The sequence below is a fragment of the Montipora foliosa genome, chromosome 2 (assembly GCF_036669935.1).
Source record: "Montipora foliosa isolate CH-2021 chromosome 2, ASM3666993v2, whole genome shotgun sequence".
In the NCBI taxonomy this organism is placed as follows: domain Eukaryota; kingdom Metazoa; phylum Cnidaria; class Anthozoa; order Scleractinia; family Acroporidae; genus Montipora; species Montipora foliosa.
The window spans coordinates 52526663-52544521 of record NC_090870.1 but is presented as its reverse complement, the minus strand read 5'-3'; the positions used below and the strand labels follow the sequence as shown (position 1 = coordinate 52544521).

Genomic DNA, 17859 nt, shown 5'->3' with positions numbered 1-17859 from the left:
ACCATGAGATTTCAAAGCTGTGAGTCCAAAATAAGCCAGTCAAAAAACCTCATCTATGGTAGTACACTCAAACCATGCCATTGCCAGGCTCTTTATTTATCAGCTATATTTAAAATAACATTGCTCATCTGGCCTGTGATGGCCAATGGCTTATCATCATCGTACTTTCTTGTGACCATCCAGCAAATTTCATTACAACATCTATCGGAAGCAGTTGAGCTGCTTTCGTAGTCGACACACTCCTTGTGCTGTAATCTTGGTAAATATTAACATCAATGTTGGCTAAACACGTTTTCAGCCATCTTCCTATTGTAGAGCCAGACACTTCATTATGAGGCTTAACATACGATATCAACAGCTTAAAAGACTGCGTAACCTCAATATAGTGTTCAAGTGTAGTGTAAACACACACAGTTTTATTCGGGTACTGAGACAGGCGCACATTGCCAAACACGTGACCTGGTTTGTCCTGTTTAAGGTGCCCCGATAAAGAAAAGCTAAAATGTGTTGGAAATTTTTTTCATACTTTCAGTGAAGGATTCGTCAACGTTTTCCTGGTTGCCTTGAAGTAACGTGGCTGGTCTACCAACATGCTTAATAAAGAACAAAAACAACTTCGAATAAGCCACACAGGGGCAATCAAAAGCCCAGTAGCCCCATCACCGCGAATTTTTTGCAAACATCGACCCACGAAAATAAACGGGGGAAATGCGTAAAATGGGTGCAAAGCCCAGTCCACAGTAAAATGCGTCCACATATTGAGCAAATGGATCAAGTTTCCAGGATACATAAGTTGGCAATTTGGCATTCACTCGGGATGCAAACAAATCAATGGTTGGTCGAAAAAGAAACGCTTTTGACATTTGATTGAATACTTCATCCGTGACGCTAGGCTCGATTACCAGCCGCTGTTTCGGAAAATGAGCCAGCGCTCACTCCCGAAATCACGGCTGGACGCGTGAGATGAGCCATTGTTAATTTCCGCTAATCAGAAACTCGCCTGCACAAATCGAGCAGGCATAAATTATTATTTTTGGTACAAGTTGTTGCTGGGAAGGGAGGGAGTTTGAAAAGAAAACTTCAAGACATATTGTGCTTGGCCGTGAGAAAAGGACCAGAGTGATGAAGCACATGGTAATGCAAGCTATTGGACATTACAGAGGGCCATGCGATTGGCCAAAAAAAAAAAAATTGGAGAGATCATAAGTTCAGCTTCTATGAGGTTTTACGTGAAGATCACTGGACATAGGACAAAGCTCAAACAAGAGTTGTCGATTAACTGACATTTATTTCCGGTGATCAATAAATTATGATCTCACGGCACATGTTTTTCATTCAAAAAGGATCAGCCAGTAGTAGTTCACTGCTACTGGCTAGTGACTACATCGTTGGATTTCCAGCCTTCTTCAAACACAAAAAGTATATGATGTATATATGAAGAAGTTGTGTCTATAAAAGACGATTGCTCAAATTGTCCAGCTAAGTGCAACAATCTTTTCCCTCAAGATCTTTCTTTGTTTTTTTTTTTTTTCTCGCTAGGTTTGCATCAGCTTTAGGCCCTTCAATCTGGTTTCTTGCTAGCTTGCTTTCTTACTTTTTTCAACTTCTTCGCTTGATAAGAACACTAATAGAGTTATGCCGTGTGACTTTGTGGATGGCATCTCGAAGTGTGATCAAAGAAAAGGGTGTATAATCAAACCTCTTCTTAGGCAATGTACATTCAATTTTTTTGGACAGAGGTGGGAAGGCATGCTGTAGCTTTTAACCTAATCAATTATAATTTTAAATGACAATTAGGAGCCTACTGACCACGTATCTTGAACATGGACGTTTTTTTTTTCAGCCCGCACCCGTACTTGTTTTTCAATCAAGACCACATTACGATGACATTTCTCGGATTTTCCATCAATTCTAATGGCGACCTCGTTGATCCTCAAACAAAAAGAATCTTGGAGAAAGGTTTAATTCCCACGAATCTACGAACTGGACTGCGAACCCAGGGAGTTGATTTTGGAGTTAACACTGATAACTGGAACAAGTAAATATTATGTAACCTTATGTCACTCTTTTTCGACAATTTGACCGGCAATTTCTGTTTAATCAGTATTCCAGGGCCACAACCTTTTTGAATTTGAGGGGGTTTACTAAATTGTGGTGCTGTGTCGGTGGAGAGTGAAGCACGGAAACTTGGCAATTAATGGACGCTTTTTCTCCAATTAATTTATTCGTGTATTGATATGCATGTCACCCAGGTTCCACCAATGGAAAAGCTCCTCGATCTCCCACATAAACCACTAAGGGCGAGTTCGTTTCCGGGATATGATTACGTGGAGTTACGATTTAAAACGGTATATCTGGCGTTTTGAAGCAAGAACGATAATAAAGATATGTTTAAAGCAGCAATTACCTTTATCGTTCAAAGAAACAGTGAAGACAGATTATTGCTGAGAATCCTTTTTGAGTCATGCATATATTTTGCTGAGAATTTGCATTGCTTCATATTTCCTTTATACTAATAAAATTCCGTTGCATTAGTAGATAGCATTAGATTTCATTATTTTCTCTGTTTTCCATTGGTCAAAATTTGTATGAAAAATGCTTTGAAACGCGATATTCTTTTTGTATTTCACTTAAGAACTGAAAAGATCGCGAAATTATGCTCAGTTATTGGTGCTCAGTGGATTAACGCGAACCCAGAATTCGACCCAGACCCCGCATATGAGCTAACCACAGACAACGTTAAGAAGATCATGGCCATTCATATGAGGTTCAGGTATGGCACAGTTAAAAATATCTGTCGATAAATCATGATTTGCAACTAGTTATCTTTCTACTTCTCATACTTCGACAAATTACAATTTCAAGTATAGCTATGATCCTCGTAGTTATGAGCGCAATTTTAGCAATTGCATAGAGAAGCCTGAAAAATTCAGGACTTCAACGGTTTGAACCCATGACCCCGCGATACCGGTGCGACGCTCTAACCAACTGAGCTATTATAAAGCCACTGACGGTGGGAGCTGGTCAATTGTAGGCTCTAATGTTCCCGTGAGGAATGAATCAATGAACGAAAAGATATATGAAATCATATACTGAACTGCGGATATGAAATCAAGTAAAGCTATGACCCACGCAGTTATGGACGCAGTTTTAGCAATTGCGTAGAGAAGCCTGAAAATTTCAGGACCTCAAAGGATCATATCCGCAGTGCAGTATACGATTCATTTCATATATCATTTCGTTCATTAAATTACTTTTTAAAGTTCATACACTCGTTTCGACTAATAGGTGCAATATTCCTGTGATCGTGATGGGTGAAACTGGCTGTGGAAAGACTCGACTTATTCGGTATATGTGTGGACTGCAGGCTGGTCCTAGGCCGGGAACAAGAAACATGTTGCTTGTCAAGGTTGGTTTGTCACACTCTTAAACTGCATGTGAAATCCTCTCGCGCTTATTCATTTTTCTCCTAGCAGTCCCTTTTTCGATGGGCGAGAGGACAGGCAAAATAGCCGAGCGAAAAGGGAGAGGAGGAGGCTGGGGGAGCGGCACTTCCTCTCCCCCAGTATCTTCTCGTTTTTTCTCCTTGCTCCATTTTCGCTGTGCTGTGTGCTTTCAGAATTTTTTCACTCCTTGACTATCCGGGAAGGGATTGTTACCAATCCATTAATTTATCGAACTTTTCTAGACGTATTAACACAAGGTTTTTAGAAAATAACAGAACTGTGTTTTAATTTTTGGCTTTATCTATTAATGTTATGTATCTTATCACAGTATCTTTTTCTTCTACCTCTCATTGTCAATAATCGATATCTATCGTGTCATTTCTTCTTTTCTTTTGAGTGACGTACTTCCAAAATTACTGTTATCGTCAAAGGAGAGGAAAGTTGCTCTTGCGTGATCTAACAACCTACCAACCTGCATCTCTTCAAGGTTCATGGAGGAACAACATACGAAGACATTGAAGCAAAAGTTAAACAGGCAGAAAAGATGGCTCAAGAGAACCAGGATAAGAACATCGACACTGTTCTCTTCTTTGATGAAGCTAACACGACCGAGGCACTGAGCATGATCAAGGAGGTCATGGTAGACCGACGAATTCGTGGCAGGCGTATTGGACTGGGTCTGGAAAGACTGCAGTTGATTGCTGCGTGCAATCCTTACAAAAGGCAATCACATTTGAGTCTTGCTTCTGTTTAAGTATCCAGATGAGATTGCCCCTGTTGCATATCTTCAATACGTTTTGTCAATTTCTCTATTGTTTCTTCCTAGCCTGGTTATTCGGGACTGAGTTTATAATCATAGGAACCTTAAGATCTACGACGGCGACTTCAACGAAAACGTCACCTCGAAATATCACTTTGCTTAATCATAATTCTCTCGCGGTTATTCTATCTCGTTCACTTCTAACAATTTGGGCGAACTATCCTGAAAAGAAATTGTTACGAGCAGTTACAAAGTGAAAATAGAGAATGAAAGATTCTCTGCTGCATGCTTACGTTGTCGTCAAAACCTCAAAACTGGTAATTTCACGTCGTCCTAACGCAGAGTACCGCAAGAATCCGTCCTAAAATCCGTGCACGTGCAGCACGACTATTTATGCCCTTTGAACCAATGATATTGTTTTGCGGCGTTGTTGTTGCCGTCGCCGTCGTAAAATCTTAAGCTCCCTAATATTTTCATGGTGGTGGTGGGTCTTTATTACCTTGTACTTCGTGTGCCTTTGTTGATACCGATTATAAAACATATTTTGGCAAGACCCCGCCATGTGGCAAGTTTTGTTTATCTCTTTTAAGAGGAATCTCAAATTGAGAAGTTGCCATTCAAAAACCTTCCGTCCTAACGTTTTACCCTTGGGCCACGCAAATCATTATGCTAAAAGTATTGTGACATTCTGAATTTTAGGCACACGGACGAGATGATTTACAAATTGGAGTCAGCCGGGCTTGGATACCATGTGAAAACAGAGGAATCAGATGATCGCCTTGGTATGAGTAAAAAAAACATCTCAGTTAGTTACTCAACTCGAATATATATATATATATATATATATGAATAAATGTTTGAAAGAAAATTTGCCCTGAGCGGGATTTGAACCCACGTCCCCCCATTACTAGTCGGGTGTGATCACCACTACACCACCAGGACAACCATGCTGGCAACACAGCCATCGAAGAGGTGATTTACGTGGTTAAGGCGTGGGCCTCCCGGGAAATTTTCTTTTCAAGGTGACAAGGTAGGGGAGCCTATAACTTCACTTGAAACCCAACTAAGGATCAAGTTAATGATGCACGACCGTAGTCAACTTAGCGGATGACAAGGAAGGATCCTAGAAGGATACAGGCTAATTTCAATTTTAGAGAAAGTGTAGGAGAGAAACCCTGACAATGCACACCCCAAATAATCAATTTTTAAGAATAAATGTTTGAAAGAAAATTTGCCCTGAGCGGGATTTGAACCCACGTCCCCCCATTACTAGTCGGGTGTGATCACCACTACACCACCAGGACAACCATGCTGGCAACACAGCCATCGAAGAGGTGATTTACGTGGTTAAGGCGTGGGCCTCCCGGGAAATTTTCTTTTCAAGGTGACAAGGTAGGGGAGCCTATAACTTCACTTGAAACCCAACTAAGGATCAAGTTAATGATGCACGACCGTAGTCAACTTAGCGGATGACAAGGAAGGATCCTAGAAGGATACAGGCTAATTTCAATTTTAGAGAAAGTGTAGGAGAGAAACCCTGACAATGCACACCCCAAATAATCAATTTTTAAGAATAAATGTTTGAAAGAAAATTTGCCCTGAGCGGGATTTGAACCCACGTCCCCCCATTACTAGTCGGGTGTGATCACCACTACACCACCAGGACAACCATGCTGGCAACACAGCCATCGAAGAGGTGATTTACGTGGTTAAGGCGTGGGCCTCCCGGGAAATTTTCTTTTCAAGGTGACAAGGTAGGGGAGCCTATAACTTCACTTGAAACCCAACTAAGGATCAAGTTAATGATGCACGACCGTAGTCAACTTAGCGGATGACAAGGAAGGATCCTAGAAGGATACAGGCTAATTTCAATTTTAGAGAAAGTGTAGGAGAGAAACCCTGACAATGCACACCCCAAATAATCAATTTTTAAGAATAAATGTTTGAAAGAAAATTTGCCCTGAGCGGGATTTGAACCCACGTCCCCCCATTACTAGTCGGGTGTGATCACCACTACACCACCAGGACAACCATTTATTCTTAAAAATTGATTATTTGGGGTGTGCATTGTCAGGGTTTCTCTCCTACACTTTCTCTCTCTATATATATATATATATATATTTTTTTTTTTTTTTTTTTTTTTTTTTTTCTGAGCAATTTACTTTTAACCTTAAGATGAAAAACTTCCTACGCCTCTTCTAATTTAATTGTCATTGCAATTTTTAACAGGACACATTCCATTGCGCCATTTAGTGTACCGCGTGCACGCTCTTCCAGGAAGTATGCGCCCGCTGATTTGGGACTTTGGCCAGCTAAGTCACCAAGTGGAGAGCCTTTACACCAATCAGATTGTCAGCCGCTATGTGAGTACCTGTTCGACCGGACCTGATTTTAAAGAATTTCGCTGCAATTCAGAAAGAGTAAAAACAATGCACATTAACCAGAGAAACTGAACAAGTTAAATTAACACAGTTGTGAGAGGAACAAAAGATTTTAAAGACTAGTTTATATTGTGAAATTACCGGATAACGTTTTTTTTCCAGATTCTGCACGAACACAAGCTACCAGGTGATTCATCAACAGTCCGAGCCGTCGCATCTGTGTTGGAAGCTTCTCAAGAGTACATGAGAGATCAATCGGTAAGCTGATAAGATTTTCCCAGAAATTCTTTAGGTAAGTCAATGTGAAATTATTTGAGCAGTGCCCGTAAAGGGTAGAGTCAAACAGAATTTCGGGACACAAGCTGTAGTCCCACCGTCAAAGAAATACTGTTCATCTTAGGTTGGCCCTTTTTGGGGTTGTCTTCCTTTAAACTCGTTTAAATTCTTAGTTACCAGTGAAACAACTCGCAAATTTCACCAAAATTTACCAAACGTTATTTGGGAGTCAAGGATGCTCCCAACGGAAATAGCTAGCTAGACTAGCTTTTGACTAGCTGAAGGGGTATGTTACTGAACTCGTCAGTGGTAATTAAAAAGACAATCCAAAATTACCGCAATGTTTTGTTTGCCAATGGAATCCGCACGGACGACCGGGACAGAAACAGGGACAGAGTCGAAACGCCCACATTGCGGTAAAATCGACTTCATTAGATAAGAGTTTCTTTGCTTTATACAATGCAAGAGAAGTGCTGTGTTTATAATGTCTGTTTTTTTAAGGACGAGTGCAGTTTTGTCAGTCTACGTGACGTCGAGAGAGCCATGCAAGTGATGGTATGGTTTTATAACCATGTGGATATTCTTGGAAGACTAATGAGGAATGTGATTATTGAACAGCGAAGAGAGGATGGTGACGATGCTGACGAAGAGGATGATGACATCGATGAAGAGGTGAGTTTATCCTCTTTCCCTTTTGAACCAAAACTCGCGACAGGAACAGTCAAAAAACCTTCTGGTACACCCGTTTTGAAGTCAGCTTGAGAGACCCGGTATTTCGTTTGTATTTTTCCTCATGTATGTTATGCTGAGGGGATCTACAAATGCATAAACTTGCACAGAACCATAAACGTACCTCTTTGCAGGTGCTTATCGACCCCATGACACGTTCCTTGGTGCTAGCAATTGGTGTTTGTTATCACGCTAAGCTGCAAGACAAACGTCAAGATTTTCGAGAGGTCGTGGCTCAGAGCTTCGGAGCTCCATGTGCACTTTCTGGTGGCGAAAAGCAGATTCTTCGCGAAATTTCAAGGTAAGTACGGCCTTCGAACAATTACATAGATGAAAGACCGCATCATTTTTCTTGTAATGCCATCTACTCGAAATGATCTTCCACCATAAACAACCAGTTGAAATTGAACTTTTTGTCTTCTTTGCCAAAGCACATGTGTAGCAGTTTTAATGCTCTTGACCATTGTAATTTTTTTTTGTCAGCTGCCAGCGAGCTGTGCTGAACGAGTTAGTATTGGGCCCGAACATTGCACGCAACACAGCCCTTAGCGAAAACGTTTTCATGATGGTGGTGTGTATCGAACTAAGGATTCCATTGTTTGTGGTTGGTAAGCCGGGAAGCTCAAAATCTCTGGCCAAGACCGTTGTAGCTGACAATATGCAAGGCGATGCTGCCAGATCTGAGCTTTTCAGAACCCTCAAGCAGGTAAATCGCCTGGGATCAACAGAAAAATACCCCCAACGACTTTTCAAGCTAAAAGAGATGTGTAACTTCCCTAGCCTTTGGTTGGAGGGGCGAACTTAAGAGCCGAAGGTCTTCGAAGGTTCTGCGAATACTCAAATTCGGTTTAAACCACCTTCTCTTCCAAGTCATTTAAATAGCAAGTAGTTTACCTTCCGTCACATACGAATCTTAAACTTGCCCCCAATTTTCTCGTTTTGGCTATCAAGGGCCGTATTCAGGTACCCTGTGAGTCAAAACGCACGAAATACGATTTTTCGAGGAAAAAAATAGCGTAATATGTTTGATGTTTGCAACTGTTTAGGATATTTATGTCTCGAATGAAAATGATAAAATAATGTATTATGAGAGGGGTCAGTTCATGCGACCTCACGGAACACTTTCAACTTTTCAACAGCACTTTTGAACAATTTTTTCGGGTCGATGTCGGAGTATTTGTTTTGTTATGCAGTGACTTGTTTGTTAAGTTCGAGGCGGGGGAATGTATCGAGTAACTACCTCGTTATTTGTTTTGTTTTAGATATATGAAACTTTTCTTCTTTGAGCAAACTTTTTAATATAATTTTCCCTGCGTCTGTGAATAATAGGGCTTTTAACCGCAGGTCCATATGGCATCATACCAATGTAGTCCGCTTTCAACCCCTGACGGTATCGTGGGGACTTTTCGCCAATGCAGGAAGCTACAAGATGGAAAAAACCTGGACAGCTTTGTTTCAGTTGTGGCCCTTGATGAAGTTGGCCTGGCAGAGGACTCGCCACTGATGCCTCTTAAGACATTACATCCTCTACTAGAGGATGGTGTGACTTCGTCAGATGACGTCATCGAAACTGAAGAAAAACCCCAACGAGTAGCTTTTATTGGGATTTCGAATTGGGCCTTGGACCCTGCCAAGATGAACCGTGGTATCATGTTGTCACGTGGAGTTCCTGATGTACCAGAGCTAGTGGACAGTGCATTGTGAGTTGTTAACCCACTTCCGTTCGACTTTTTTTCGGTTAGAGCAGAGAATAGCCATTTTTGCACTTAAGACTCATTATCCGGTGATAACTGACTCGGGCAACGCTGTTTATTGTGGTTGTTTCTTTCGTCTATTGGTGCGTTTTCTAAGATGCACTAAATAAGGAACTAACAACTGAAGCTATTCTTCGTGGTCTCTGACAATAATGCATGTAGAAAGTGTTTCTGGCTTAAGGAGGCTCGAATGGGTTTTCAGCTGAGCGCGCGCGCGTAAGCCACACACGCAATTCGTAAGCTGCTTGCGTCAGCTCATGATTCAAATGGGTCACCAGAAATAAACAAATACCGCTAATTTCGCTTACCAGTTCTCCAATTCCTATATACATGGAATATAAATAGACATCTCCTATTCACGAAAACTACGAAAATTCTACTGAAACGGTTTAATAGTCACTTAAATCCGTTTGTGTTGACCTGTAGCTCCACGCGCGCGCGGACTCGAATGAGCGGGTGACGCATGCGTAAATGCTGATCTTGTAACCCCCTAATTTTTCCTGATTTTGCAACTTTACTCGTTTATATCTCTGCTTCTGGACGGTAAATTTTTTTCATTTTTTGCATGTTAGCTAAGATTAATTTAAACCGTTTGTCTTTCAAATTTAAAAAAATTCTGTAGTTGAAAAAAAAAATTAGAGACAAAATTCAAAAAAAGTTATTTATCTGAAAAACTGACCTACAGATTTTGTTGAATTTTAAATATTTTAGAGAGTATTTCTAACATTATCTGGTAACGCTGAATGGGAAAATTTCACCGTCCCGTTTCTTCAAAAAGGACAACATATGTTGATTTTAAGGCTCAAAGAAATGCCTAATATCGTTGCCATGGTAACATTATTTTGGAGGAAAACATAATGTGAGAAATCTACGATAGGTACTTAGTACCCTGGCCAAATTTCGTCTTGATATGATTGCCCTAACTGTATCTAAGGACAGAATATGTTTATTTGTTTGAAAAAGGGAGAAACTATTTCGAGCCTCCTTAAGAGGAGATGCATTTGTTGCGAAGTAGTGGTTTAAATCAACAGTCGCAAGACTTGCAATACCTTAATGAGCTGATTGGTTCCCTGTCTTTGTCCTCATTGGCACCACAACTTTCAAACTCTAAACCAAACTGGCTGTGCCATTTCCTTTGCAACTGCTAAAGTTGCTCGCAACCGGGGTCATGCATGATCTTTCGTCGGGTACTCTTACGTATTTCAGTCACAGATTAATAATTGTCTTGTTTCCTAGGGGGTGCAGGGATGGGGCAGTGGTGAGAGCACTCGCCTCTCACCAATGTTGCCCGGGTTCGATTCCCGTCATATGTGGGATGAGTTTGTTGCTTCTTTAATCTGTACCGAAAGGTGTTTCTCCGTCTTTCCCTCCCTTTAAAAACCAACATTTGATTTGTGTTTACAGTGTTACGAGAGTCACACTAATTAACTTTGTGTTAGCTACCTAGTGCCGCGTTTTGTTTTAAAGGGCTGGTTAGTTCTGGTGCTTATCTTCATTGCTTGCTTTACAGAGGTATTTGCTCAACAGACAAAAGAATTAAAAACCTCATTCAGCCACTGATACCTCCATTGGCAAATGGATATGCAGAACTTTACATAGAGCAGAAGGACTTTGAAACGTTGAAAAGATGTGGCAAAGAAGAATTTTTTGGGCTTCGTGACTTTTACAGGTATAAAATTTTGAATTTTTTAAAGAATTTTATGTTTGACAGTATTGTACTGACATGGTATCTCGTATTTTGTGTATGAGATCATGAAGTGCGCGTCAAAGACGAAATTGAGAAGTGATCCTTACACTTATCAGGACAATCTGATTTTGAGCAATTGTCGCGTAAAAAATTCAGGTGGATCCAACGGGATTCGAATCCATGAGTTCTGAGATGCCGACGCAATGCTCTGCCATCTGAGCTATGAAGCCACTCAGTTCGGAGCAGGTCAATTTATTGGGCTCAAGTGTTCTCGCGAAAGGAGTAGATGATTGAAATAAATGTATATATATTTGAAGTGTTCTGATTGGCTTCATAGCTCACTTGGTAAAGCCTTGCACTGGAATCGCAAAGTTCATGTTTTCGAATCCTATTGGAGCCATTTGAATTTTCCAGGTGTCTATAAGAGACAGTTGCTTAAATTTTCCAGATAAGTGCGACCACCACTTCTCACTTTCATAGTATTCTTTTGTATTTCATTGAAGCCTCATCAAGATGGTTTATGCTATTGCTGCTAAATCTGGCCGAAGACCTGGTTGGCATCAGCTTGAACACGCTATTAGGAGGAACTTTGGTGGTCTTATTGAAAGAAAGCCAGTGCAAATATTCAAACGTCAAATGGCCAACATCCAGGATTCCGATGTGAGTATAGGCTAATTTACAAATAACGATCTTCAAGGGACGGCGGTTTGTTGTAATTTTTTCCGTTTGCTCACTAGGACGATCCAGAAGTTAGGAGCTTAACAACGATCAGACTTATTGAAGCAAGTCTTGCGAGGGAAGATGTGGCGGACCAAACTAATTTCAGGTATATTAGAATTCCTTGACGCTTATCATTTCTTTATATTTCCGAGAAAGACATGTTCCGCTTTCCTTAGCCAGGATTTTTCTTAATAATTTTGACTTGTTAAATCTCTTTCAGTGAGAATCGCTATCTGTTGATCCTTACTGAAAATTATGCAGCGTTAAGAATCATGCAGCAGCAGCTCTTGAAGACGTCAGATGATGCAGTAGTGATTTTCGGAAGTAGCTTTCCAAATGACCAGGAGTACACACAGGTATAACCATTGGGTGGCAAAACCAAGGAAATGGCTCGTGTGGTAATGAGTTACTTTGCTGAAAACTTGTTTATTTGAATGGTTTTAGATCTGTCGCAACATAAATCGAATCAAAGTTTGCATGGAAACTGGAAGAACCGTTATTTTGTTGAACTTGGAAAGTCTCTACGAGAGTCTGTATGACGCACTCAATCAGGTAGGAAACGTGTGTTCCATTTTTGTGGCCTGGAAGTCATGTTTACCAGATATATTTTGTCTCGTTGATGTGTGTGAAGCGATTCTATTGTGCCATATTGTAATTCATCATTGGGGGAAATCACCTTAAAGGGCTAACTTATGGAACGGTAGGTTTGACCCTCTCAATGGTAACATTGTCAATTAACTCATTTGATACAAAATAGTACAGCTTCACTCTCTTACCAATGCAGGACCAGTTTCTTTTTTAACTCACCACTGATAGCTTAATTGAAATTTATTTTCAGTACTATGTGTATCTTGGAGGACAGAAGTATGTGGATCTTGGTCTTGGCACCCACCGTGTTAAATGCCGCGTCCATGATGATTTCAAGTGAGGGACACAATAGTTTTTGCACATCTTAATTCTTCATTTTGATAGTATCTTTTTGGGTGGTTGGTTTCTGCTGAATGATGTTGAAAACAGCCGCACCCTCCTTCCACCCACAAAATATCCAGCCTTAAATGGGACTGAAACCCATGACCTTAGCAGTTTTCCTCCTTAAATTACTACAAAAAGTTTAGCCTGTTGTGCATTCAACCCAAGTGCTTTCGAAATGTGAAGAAAAACGAGAACTGGATTTTTTTTTTCATCTTAGTTTAATGTTTCCAACCCATGATAACAAGTGTAAGAGACAACAGTTTGTGGGGTAATGGGGTAGGAGATTAAGCACTCCATTAGCAGGTCATGAAAAGGTAGTTAACTGAATAGAGTGAAATGTGAAGTGCTAGATTTCTATCCCATATAAACCATGTGAGCGTTAGCCCTACTGATGGAAATGGGCCCACAGAAGGGCAGAGAAAAACTCTGACCAGGATGGGAATTGAACCCACGACCTTCGGGTTAGATCTCCGCCGCTCTACCGACTAAGCTACAAGGTCAGACGGGAGCAGGCCGTGGGAACTGAAGATGTTAAAGGCACGGCAATGAACATGTACAAGTACAAGGAAAGGTTACGTTTATACAAAAGTTGGCCGTGCAGCACTTATATTTTAAATTTTATTTCTGTTTAAAATGTAAGTGCTACACGGCCAACGTTTGTATAAACGTAACCTTTCCTTGTACATGAAGAGGTAGGATAACTAAATGATGAAATGGTATATGAAATGAATCATATATGAACTGCGGATATGAAATCAAGTGAAGCTAGGATCTTCGCAGTTATGAACGCAATTTTACAATTGCGTAGAGAAGCTTGAAAAATTCAGGATTTCAACGGGGTTTGAAAAAATTGCGTTCATAACTGCGAAGATCATAGCTTCATTGATATCATATCCGCAGTTCATATATGATTCATTTCATATACCTTTTCATCATGATTCATTCCTCACGGGACCATTAGAACCCACAAATGACCAGATCCCAACGTCAGTGGCTTCATAGCTCAGTTGGTTAGAGCGTCGCACCGGTATCGCGAGGTCACTGGTTCAAACCCCGTTGAAATCCTGAATTTTTCAGGCTTCTCTACGCAATTGTAAAAATTGCGTTCATAACTGCGAAGATCATAGCTTCACTTGGTAGGATAACTAAGTTGCCGGCAAGGGAGGTCGCCATCCTCTCCAAGGGGTTACAATCCCCAAGGCCATGACAACACGTTGGCAATGCGAGGCTACAATTCTCGCCAAGGGGGCACAATCCCCAAGGCCAGAATCCTCTTCAGAAGGTTACAATCCCTCACATGAGAGGTCCTTACTTATCTAGGGTTGTGCCCCCTGGTTTCTATGGTAACCTTGCGCGATTAGAAGGCACACAACCCTAGTACAGTAAGTCTATGGGGCAAAGGGTGACCCGCATGGGAACACTTCACCCCACAAATACACGAAGTGTATTCCCCATTGACGAACCAACCACAAACTAACATTGCAAATCGTCCATTTGGCCTTTTCCTCCCCACAGGAACACAAAGTGTGTTTTCCCAGGACAAACAAAACAAAATTAAAATTGAGAAACAATCGAGGAGGAATAATATCCCCTCACTAGTTTCCGTAGCACTTCCAGAATTAAAATAGTCATTACAAACTGGATACTGCGTGTAACTGAAAATTATGTAACATGTAAACAGTATACACTACTGTGCCGTGCCAGATACGAAAAACCACCAAAAACCACTCTTTAGATGTGGCAAAAAATATGTTGAAACGTATTCCTCAACTAATGCAGCGGCACTAGACCATGGGGAAAGGGAAGTATTACATTCTTACCTACGGAAAAAATTATGTGATAACTAAAGTTTGCACCTAGTCAGCAAGTCTGTGTCATTCCTTGTGTTCTTGGAAGTCCCTATGTTTTATAGCTCCAAGACTCTATAGCCACAATAAATTCAGCAGTCAAAGTTTAAGCACTAAAATAACAAGCAGAGGAATTAAACGTCTATGGCCACAGTAGGTTCAGAAGTCAAAGATCAAACACTAGCATATCAATTAGAGGAATGAAACTTCTAAGGCCACAATAAATTCAGAAGTCAAATATCAAACATTAAAAAACAAGCAGAACTAAAATAACAATAACATTACAATGCTATTGCCACACTAAAATAATATGTAATGCAGCAGTCAAAGATCCAACATTAAAATATCGATCAGAGGAATTAAACTTCCCTGGCCGCAGTGAAATCAGCAGTCAAAGATCAAACGTTAAAATTACAATCAGAACTAAAATGACAATTACAGTAGCCTTCTATGGCCAAAATAAATTCAGAAGTCAAGATCACACACCAAAATATCAATCAGAGGAATTAAACTTCCCTGACCGCAATAAATTCAGCTGTCAAAGGTCAAATGTTGAAACACCAAGCAGAACTAAAAGAACAATTGAACTTCTATGGTCAAAGTAGCCAGTAGTCAAAGATCAAATGCTAAAATATCAATCAGAGGAATTAAACTTGTAAGGCCTCAATTAATTCATAATTCAAAGATCAAACACTAAAACAACAAGCATGACTAAATAACAATAATTATTATTAAACTTAATTTAGCAGTGAAAGATCAAACACGATAAGATCAATCAGAGAGAAATTAAACTTGTAAGGCCACAATAAATTCAGAAGTCAAGGAACAAACACTGAAATATCAAATCGAAGGGACTAAACTTGCAAGGCCGCCATAAATTCAGAAGACGAAGATTAAACACTAAAATAACAAGCAGAACTAAAATAACAAACGTCTATGGCCACAATAAGTTCAGCAGTCAAAGATCGAACACTGAAATATCAGGCAGAGGGATTAAACTTGTAAGACCACAATACATGTAAATTTAAAAGTCAAACACTGAAGTAATAATTAAACTTTTATCGCCACAAAAAATTTAGAAGTGAAAGATGAAACACTAAAATGACAATCAGAGGAATTAAACTACTATCACCACAGTGAGAGGAGCAGCCAAAGTTCAAACACTCCAACTCTATGGCACAGTGTCCCTCAGCAGTTGTCCAGGGTGGTCGTATCGTCTGCATTTGGCCGTCTGTGAAAAGTGTCCTTGTGCTGTTCGCTCGACAAGAATGAGTTGTTGAGACATCCGTAATTTGTGGACCAGGTAAGGGGGTCTTCAAGTCCCGAAGCTGGCGTTCGAGCGTCTATCGAATCCCCGTCGACGGTCGTAGAGCCGAAAGAACGGCAATAAACCAGATGGATAATTATGTCCTTAACGATTGCACTGGCGGGAAATGAACCGCCTTGCATAATTTTGTGAAAGCTGGTAGCGCCACAGTATCGATCGATTCGAGGAACAGGGAAGATGCACATCAAACACCTACGAACACACTGTCTTAGAACTGTACTAAAAATCGTCTGAAATCATTCTCGAAATTTGAGTGAAGAATCTTCTGAGCTTAAGTGTTTTCGCAATAAAGACAGAACTGGAATGACAGTGGCAAAGGTGGGACTGGACAGACTAGTCCAAAGCACAAGGCACCTAGAATGTGATTGGATGAGGTGCATGGTGTGACGTTCACGTGAAACAAGGTTGCTATGTAACGGAGAAAGCCTTGGCTCAAATGCATATCCCTCGCAGAGGTCATGGTTGTCACATGAACTTTAATTTATAATTGTTTATAAATTGGCTAGCACTTTAATGAGGTAAACAAACCTTATTACATTCCATTTGTCTTCTGCTATTCGTTAAACCAACTTTGGTTGTTATTAGGCTAATAGTTATCGCTGAAAAGGAGGTGGTTTACAACAGTTTTCCCATTCCTCTGATAAACCGTTTGGAGAAACACTTCCTGGTCACATCAACGGGCTTAACTTCAGAGCAGATGCAGCTGGTTGAGAAACTTCGAAATTGGGTGAATGACTTTGCTGAAGTGACTGGTCCAAAGAAACGCAGCAGGTAAATGGCTCACACGCGTCAAATTGCCCTTTGCTTTTGTGTATACAATGAGACATTTATTTTCTTTTCTGTTTGATGCTTAAGTCATCTTATCATATGGCCCGTACGGCCCCGCGTGCGCTTTCATTGCTTAACTATTGGGAAAATCCCCGTATGAGGGTCGTACGCATTAGCGAGAGGAGGGCCGGAAAAAGCCGTACGGCCCTGTATGTTCACAGGGGGCCCGGACAAACTGTGTGACCGTTAATATCTTTCACATAATTTGGAGAAAATCCAAGATATCGTAGTGCTATCATGATCACATATTATACCAAAATACAAATAATTTTACCTGAGGTGTTGTTTGTGGTAATCCTTGTGGCTGACAACGACGAATTTTAGTGATTTCAAGGGTTCGTGTTCGATGTTCACCTGAGCGTATCAATAGAAAGACAAGGGTGGAAAGCTCGATTTCGGACCGCTCCAGCGCCAAGCTGATTTTCACTTCTTATCATCCAATCAGAGAGGGGCAAACGGCGTGACGGCCGCAAGCCGGCACACGAAAATCCAGCCACGCATCCTTGGAGCTTCGGATGCTGGATTTTTTGATATTATTTAAGGTCTAGCGCTTCGAGTTTTGGACGGGTTTCAGATATAATTGTACGAGAGGAAACCTCTGGGTTTCGGCTTTCCTGGCGCGTGATTTGAAACCTGTACGATGGGAATTTGTTGGTGAAAATCGGCTCGGCGCTGGAACGGTCCGAAATCGAGCTTTCCACCCTTGTCTTTCTATTGATACGCTCAGGTGAACGTCGAACACAAACCCTTGAAATCACTAAAATTCGTCGTTGTCAGCCACAAGGATTACCACAAAGAACACTTCAGGTAGAAATACTTGTATTTTACTAAGAAAACTTGGATTTTCTCGAAATTATGTGAAAGATATAACGGTCACACAGTTTGTCCGGGCCCCCTGTGGTATGTTAAGAATACGTCCTGCGCTGTGCGGTGCGATTTTAAAGGATTTCGTTACTTCTAAATATCCAAGTTCTTTACAGCCAGAAAAGCAAATACTAAGAACGTGATGCATAATCTTTCTGTGCAAATTTGTAGCTTTTTTGTCCAATTCATCTTTTGGGTGCTCGAGAATAGCCCGAGGTCATGTCATACGGCGAAGTCCGCTCTCCATGACTCAGTCAACCCGAAAATT

The 17859-nt window shown here is 40.7% G+C and overlaps 1 protein-coding gene across 2 annotated transcripts in view; it reads left to right on the top strand.

Annotated features, from left to right (window-relative positions):
- LOC137993535 (E3 ubiquitin-protein ligase rnf213-alpha-like) overlaps positions 1-17859 on the top strand; it is a 191815-nt gene that overhangs the window by 134662 nt on the left and 39294 nt on the right. For both annotated transcript variants that reach the window (XM_068839453.1, XM_068839454.1), the window contains exons 32-49: positions 1844-2038; positions 2636-2773; positions 3289-3409; positions 3934-4169; positions 4906-4988; positions 6436-6569; positions 6750-6845; positions 7365-7535; positions 7727-7893; positions 8076-8298; positions 8937-9292; positions 10857-11015; positions 11537-11693; positions 11771-11859; positions 11974-12109; positions 12198-12305; positions 12592-12677; positions 16485-16670. In XM_068839453.1, coding sequence (XP_068695554.1) covers positions 1844-2038; positions 2636-2773; positions 3289-3409; positions 3934-4169; positions 4906-4988; positions 6436-6569; positions 6750-6845; positions 7365-7535; positions 7727-7893; positions 8076-8298; positions 8937-9292; positions 10857-11015; positions 11537-11693; positions 11771-11859; positions 11974-12109; positions 12198-12305; positions 12592-12677; positions 16485-16670 — 2841 coding nt within the window. The remainder of the gene's footprint in view (positions 1-1843; positions 2039-2635; positions 2774-3288; positions 3410-3933; positions 4170-4905; positions 4989-6435; positions 6570-6749; positions 6846-7364; positions 7536-7726; positions 7894-8075; positions 8299-8936; positions 9293-10856; positions 11016-11536; positions 11694-11770; positions 11860-11973; positions 12110-12197; positions 12306-12591; positions 12678-16484; positions 16671-17859) is intronic.